At 41.3% G+C, this 7,500-nt stretch overlaps 1 protein-coding gene across 1 annotated transcript in view; it reads right to left on the bottom strand.

Moving 5' to 3' along the window:
• Nucleotides 1-2,453: 2,453 nt before the first annotated feature.
• Nucleotides 2,454-7,500, bottom strand: part of LOC138038591 (tetraspanin-13-like) — a 22,417-nt gene continuing 17,370 nt past the window's right edge. Inside the window, exon 5 of the mRNA XM_068884569.1 lies at nucleotides 2,454-2,979. Within this exon, the coding sequence (XP_068740670.1) occupies nucleotides 2,917-2,979 (63 nt within the window). The 3' untranslated portion in view covers nucleotides 2,454-2,916. The remainder of the gene's footprint in view (nucleotides 2,980-7,500) is intronic.

Raw genomic sequence — 7,500 nt, 5'->3', positions numbered from 1 at the left:
AATTACTAACCTCCTCTTCACATCCGTTCTTGATCCTAAACACATTCACATCACTCTGTACCCTTACCCGCCTCTGTGTTAACAATGTTCTTAGAGCTTCGACCTCACTGACTGACCCCCCTTACTTTTGATTTGCAAGGATAAGCAAACTTTTTTTGCCGCGCTTAAAGTTACCTGTATTTATTTGTTTGTGCAAGATTTGTTGTTGAGAGACGGGGTGAGGGGAGGGCGTGCGTTAAAATTTGACTACAATGTAGGTCTGAAGGGGGGATGCTATTTTTTGTGAAGGCAAATGGGGATCTAAAAGAGAAAAGAAGTCTTCGAAAGTTTCGTCTGCCCCCCACCCCCCCCCCCCCTCTCTGCCATACCGAGAGTGAATTAGATAAGAGATCTATCGCTTTGCGATCTTGCCCCAGCACAGTCACAAATGGATGTATTTTTGGATACACAAAACAAACTAAAGGGCGCCAGTTTTAACCAATCAGAAGAAGCCATGTCACACGTGACTGCTTCTGCCATGTTTTCCCCCCAGGGACATGACAACTGATTCAGTTTTGCGGGAACGGGTATTCTAAAAATAAAGGGTGTGGTTTCTAGAGAAACTGTGGTGCTGCGTCGGTGGCGAAGTAGTATACAAAAATTTGGTTTATCAACGGAGTTGATGTTGTAAATTGACTACTGTACAGGGATTGTGTTGATTCGTTCTGACAAAGGGCTAACGCTCGAAACGTCAGCTTTTAGAATCCCTGTACGGTGGTCAATTTACATTATCAACTCCGTTGATAAAACCAAATTTTCGCATTCTAAGAATAGACTCATTTGTGACAGTGCTGGGGAGCCCACTCATGCCATAACAACACTCTTATCTAATTCACTCTTGGCCATACATATGAACGCAGCCTAACAAAGGTTGTAGGGTATTCAACAGTTACTCAAAGAAGAAAAAAATGGCATTTCCTTCTCTGATATATGGCCCAGAGATATTTTTTAGAAGAAAACCGATGACACTGTCAAACTGACTGGCCCTTGATCGAACGCACCCTAAATTGCTATATAAAAACAGCTTCAGCTCGAGAGATGAACAAACATGAGTAATCAAGAAAATCTTGTGCCCAAAGATCGCTGCTGTAGTATTTGATGTCAAAAACATAATAACCCCACGATTACGCTTAAAATCGAGAGCATGGTTTCATGTCTTGCGAAGAAAAGCGCAACATGAATCCTACTCTTCTAAAGTTCGTTGATGAATCCCTCCTCAAAATGAATCAGCATGCGACACTCAGCAGATGGAAGTTAATTCCGGATTCCGTTTTGCAATTGCTTAAATTTGTCAAAACGCATAATCCACGATCTAAATATCTCTGAAACGAATAAGAACACTGCTTTTTACTATTAGATTTTTTTAAAACAAGCACCACAGGAAAGATACCAGTTGACAAAAAATATTTTTTTTATTGGTGAGTTTATAAATTCTTCCTACCAGCCCCCTAGGATAAAAGAATGATTTTCTTTCGACAGCCATTAAACTTCTGCGTTGAAGTTACCTCCAACCAATGGTGAAGTCTGATCGAAATCTCTAGGTAGTCGTTATATTGAAGGCTAACTTACGCTTCAGGCTACTCCACCCTGGCGCCCGTTTCTCGAAAGTCCCGAAAACTTTTCGGGCCCCAAAAGCCATTTGTTAAACTGCCAACCACTTGTTTTGGAAAGCCGATCTTTTAACATGTTTTCAAGGTAACAAAAAGAAAAATAACTGATAAGTTTGACGATTTAAACCCACTCCGTTCTTGAGATACAAAGGGAATTGTGACACCCGAAAATGGCCCGTACAGTTTTGGGACCTTCGAGAAACGGGTCCGTGGTTCATTAGCACAAGCCCCAACAACTGTGACGTCACTGATTACGATGCGGCCGGGCCTCCGCTTAGAGTCCTTATCTCCCGTATGTTTGGAGTCTACCCTTTCCGAATATCTTTATTTTAAGGTCTGGTTTTGGGTTGTTTTTGGGCCTTGCAACTTGAAATGCCCGAATGTCTACGATCTCTGTCCCACCGGTCGGATACAAGAGTTACGTACAAGCAGCTTGCTTATCTATGTACTTCTAAAAGAAGTATCCCACTGAGATTTCAATGAGTAATGCAACTATTGAAGGTGAATGAGTAAGGAGGGTTTCCAATCCTACCTATTGCCTAGCAACTACTAGTCAATCATTTTTCTCATGAAGTGTTACACCATGCAGCAGTAGCAGTTGCACTACCACTGGCGGTTAGGTTAAGGTTCCTCATTCTTTGTGTTCATAGATTGAACAGAGGTAAATATTGACCGCCTGCTTGCAAAAACATCAAAATAATTTCCCTTCAATCCCAGCACTGATTATCCATCCCTTCTTAAAACAGTTTTTGGCCTCACCCATATGGGGACGATTACTTTTTAAAAATGAAATGCTACAAAACAGCGTGTACATATTTAATAAACAACCTTCAATGATATATTGTATTCAAACCCATTTTGCTACACGGATCGCATATTCGGAATTCAGGGAAGAGCTGCATCCATTCCGGCAGTGTTCTGTACCGATAGAGCCAGGAAAAATAAAAAGCGAGGGTAGATATGAGAGAACGCTACAGCAAATCTTCTTAAGATTTTCATCTAAATTCGTTTCCAATTTGTTTTAAAGAAGCACATCGAGCCAGTGTCCGTTGTTTCATTAGCGAAAGAGGCTCAAAAGATGCAGCGTCTTATCAGTTTCCTTAAAGTGTGTGAGGTCAATTTAAGTAGAACAACAAGAGGTCCACCTTACAACAAGTGGATGGAAAGCATAACTTAAATAATAACTCTCCTCTCTTTAAATAATGCTTGAAACGGCACGTCTCTATAGCTAAGATCTTCCAAATGGAGGTGTAGTCACTCATCATCGTCAGTCCAAATATGGTTTCTGTCTCCGTCTCCTTACACGTGACGTCAGACAGATGCCCATCAACTAAAAAAGGCAAAGTTCACTTTCAACAAAACGATTCGTTATCATCACTCTCCATTCCTCTCATATCAACCTCTTTCTAATAAAAAATAGGCACGTATTGCGTATGTGTGGTAGTGCAGTAACTTCACTCAGTTCTTTATTCCCTAACTGTCAACTGAGCTGCGTTTTGTTTTCCAGGAGATTCAAGTTGTTTTCGCGTAAAATGTAACTCTAACAGTACACAATATTGTGCTATGGTAGATGTCTAAGGTAAACAGCCCCCGAGAAGACGTGTAGTTACTAGTAAAATACTAAAACCAGAAAGATTGAAGAAAATAGAAAGGAATCGAAAAATACTGGCTTTAAGGCAGACATGAAGTTTGCTTCAACTTCTTTTTCACATCAAGTTTAAGGACGTTCGCGCTAATTGTTTGTGCGCAACGTTACTGCGCAGGTAACGCGACGGTAATATGTCACGCATTACTTCGAGCATTAGTGAAGTTGAGGTTTTAAAACCTTTGCAGAAACCGTGGACGATAAGTCTTGCACAGCGTTGGATAAGAGAAGATCGTGATCAGTCAAAATTGGCTCAAAATATTTAGGAAAGTCAAGTAGACTACTGCACGACTGATGTTCGCGTTGTTTTTATCAGTCGTGCACTAGACTACTTGACTTTCAAAAATATTGTTCAAGCATTAGTTAAAATAACATGGCGACAAAAACGCCGGGCAAAAAATTCCAGGCCGGCAAAAGAATGGCACATTTATTTCCGAATCATCATGAAACGTTAAAGAGAAGTGAGCGGGAGGATGGAAAAGCTCTTTAAAAGGTAGCTGCTGATCGAGTAGTGGCTGAAAGTTTGGAAAACTCGAGGACCAACCGTTGCGTAAATTTAATGGGGCTGTTTCTTTTTTTAATCTTTTTATTACCCTACGAACTTAAGTTCAAAATGAATGTATGTTTTTGAAGTTCTTATCCTTCACTTTCGTGCAAATAGAGCAGTATTTTCGTCCTCGTCGGCTTGAATAGTGCGGACCTTCGTGGAAAAAACCAGCGATTAAATTTCACAAAAACCACACTCCAGAAGACGAGCATGACGGCAATGGGGAAATATTATACAAAACACTAACCAAATGAAGATGACGACTGCTTAAAACTTCGTTGGTATGCTCGAGAAAGCTCTGTTTTGGGTAAAAACCTATCATCCCTTCAACGATCGATCCTCTCTTGGGTTCCAGTCCTTCCCCGACAGGTCACGCAAAAACGTGACAAACGAAGTTTTCCAAGAGCTTCGTAAAATCACATCGATTTTACTCCCTTGGATCATCGGTGACCCCTATTTTTTTAATCATGAATCACTTCCTCTACTTACTATCTACAAAATATGATAAAATGAAAAAAATCTCACCGTAAGAAGTTATCTTTTTTTTTAATTTTCTTTCCTCGTGCCATCGAATTCCGGTAGTGGTTGCAACGGATAGAGGTTACGAAAACGCTCGTCCAGGATGAACTCTACTGTTTACGACATCCCTAGCGGCATGAAATTATCTTAAAATCCCACCCCTAAAAGCCTATGCACGGAAACCTTCACTCTAACAGTTTATTTTTAGGATTTTCGATGGATGAGCAGATAAGGCTACCTTTCGTTATTATGACAGATTTATCGAAATTAAGGCATTTTTCCACTGCCATTTTCTCCGAAACGAAGTCGGTGACCCCCATTTTTTTTTATATTTTTGGAGTAAGTACTTTATGACCAAACTCTATGGGAGAAATGAAGAAAATCTCACCGTAGGAAGATTTTGGCGCGAACGTCCTTAAGCGTGTACTCTGCGCGTCTGACAGCTTTCCATGACAAAAGTTCACTGAAGTTAACCCCTATCCGGCGGGGTTAGTATCTGGATGGAAGACCTCAAAATATACGACTTGCTGTCAGAAACATACCACCGAAAATTCTATTTTAACGCTCAACAAAAAACAGTTTGGGAGATTTTTGCTACGTTCAATTATTCTAGTCTACTTTTGGCTGCCCAAATAAATCGCAAAATCGAAAGTGACATCGATCGATTTCAGCGGCCGCCTGTGATCAAGTTACCTTGCGTGTTACTACCACTTCAAGAAACAAAGGATACATCACTGACAAAATGACGGCAAGACACCGGGTTTTTGTTTTTGTTAGTTGTTTTTTTCCCCGACGAGTTCGACAAGAAATGTGCGAATTCAACACAAAGATCACAATCGTCTAAATCTGGAGGTTGACCATCGTTTCTGCAAAGTGAAAAATTTACTCTCCTAGACGACGTTATTTATCACCAGGTAATTCCATCGTTTTGGAAATAGAAGCTGCTTTGTTATCCACTAGCGTAACAAATTCTTGCCGATTTGGGGGCTCATTTGTTGAAATTCAAGCTCACTTTCAACACACTTGTTATGCACGCGCTGCGAGCCTATTGGCCACCAGGACTTACACTCACTCACTCACCCTTCTAACTCGGTGACACAGTGTGTAGTGCACCAGAAACCCATAAGGGTTGAAACGTTTAACGGCCCCTTGTGTGCTTGGAAACAAGCTTCTGAATATTCGATTTGCTAAGTACCATATTTGGAACAACAAGAGCGAGGGGTTTCCAAATATGGTACTTAGCACTGAAACATTCAACCAATCAGTTTGCACTGAATATTCGGAAGGTGGTAACGCGCGTTACACGTTTTAACCCTTATGGGTTTCTGAGTGCACTTATAAAGTGCACAACCACAAAAACGAGGCAGTACGACACGGGGCCTCTCCCGTCAGCTCACTGTGAAATAGCCCAGGAGTTCAACGAATTTAGGCCTCACGGCGGTTAGCAGTCACACGCGCCCCTCAAAGCTTTTTTTTTTTCATTTTAATTGACGCCCACTCAAATTCAGTTTTGAAAAATGAAAAAAAAGTCGTTGAAGGACGCGTGTAACTGGTAATCGCTGTAAAACCGTTTTTTTTACTTAGGCCTTATATCTGCTTCACAATCAATCAATGTTTATTAGGTATAACATTTTGTTTACATACTAACAGTACCCACAAATGGCAGAGCTGGTCTGGGCGGGTAATGCGAGGGAATAAAATTCAACATAGAGAAGTTCAATACGTATAGAGCGTTTTCACTTACGTGACCAGCAGCCATATTGGATTACTGAAACAATGGAAAATATTTGCATGAAAATAGAATTCAACTCCAGGAGGATTAGTTTGGTAAACCAATATGGCCGCCATTTCTTTGTTTTGGAACAACCAACATGGCCGCCGTGACGTCATGTGAAAACACTCCATACAAGATATTGAATGAAACGAACACACAACTAATAACATTAAGTGTAATATGCTATACTCTACTCTCTGTTGGATTTCACTTTTGGCATGCCATTAATTATTACAGAATGCTAGCATCGGCAACTAGGGCGAGGACGAGGACAAGTACACCTTGTACTCGTTCTCGAAGTCGTTCGCGAGGTATTTAGGAAAAATATTATGGGGTGAGGGTTACATTCCGGCAACAGTTTTGAATGAGTTTCTGGCGTTTCCACTTTTTCTAGTTGCCTCTTGGCCTCTTGCCAAACTCGTACTTTCCGTTACGACTTTTCGATGTTAAGTCGTCGCCGACCAACTTGCCGGCAAGAGTTGACCACGCCGGGATGCGCAGTAAACAAAATGCCAAAACTAGTACTGAGTCACACGTTGTCGATGCGAACGTTCTTGATTATTCCTTCCACCGCAACATAGCTATCCTGGAACCAGTTTTTGTTCAATGGCCAGATAACTTGATCCGGTGGATAAGTCACTATCTAACAGTTTCAGTCTTTGCAATGATTTCAGTATTTCCTCCCGTAACCACGAATATGCACACCCTAGGGAAAACCTTTAACGTAAGTATATTTTACACTCTGGATAGTGACCTATCCAGTGGATAGAGTAATACAGCCTTTGAAACAACCGAGGCCTGATCTTGAAAAATTTGGTCTGATTTGGTTGATGAACTGGTGTAAACAGCTCCAAAACAGGTTGAAATGTTTGATCACGATCACTGCTACTTGGGAAAGCCTTGCGGCAGCAATACAAGCACTAATCATTGCATAACGTACATGTCTACTGGGATTGATAAACGGGCTCGATTTGATATATGGGTTGATAAAGGAAAGGAACTTTTGAATTTTAAGTGTCAAGTCTTTCTTGCGCTGAAGCACTAATTGGGGACACTGTTAAGTCAAATCATCAAATTAACGGTTTTTAAGGAGAGGGGAAAACCGGAATACCCGGAGAAAAACCTTTCGGTGCAGAGAAGAGAACCAACAAACTCAACCACATATGACGCCGAGTCTGGGAATCGAACCTGGGCCACATTGGTGGGAGGTGGGTGCTCTCACCTCTGCGCAATCCCTGCACCCCCTTGCAAGGGATTGTCCTCCTGGTTCTCCAGTTTTACCCTCTTGAAAGTTAATTTGATTCGCTTTGCGTCCACCAGGCTCGCCAATAGTTGACGTGAAAGGTGCCGCGTACGTATAAATTTC

This window comes from Montipora capricornis, chromosome 1, assembly GCF_036669925.1.
Source record: "Montipora capricornis isolate CH-2021 chromosome 1, ASM3666992v2, whole genome shotgun sequence".
Lineage (NCBI taxonomy): Eukaryota > Metazoa > Cnidaria > Anthozoa > Scleractinia > Acroporidae > Montipora > Montipora capricornis.
This window is presented reverse-complemented; position numbering and strand designations above follow the sequence as displayed.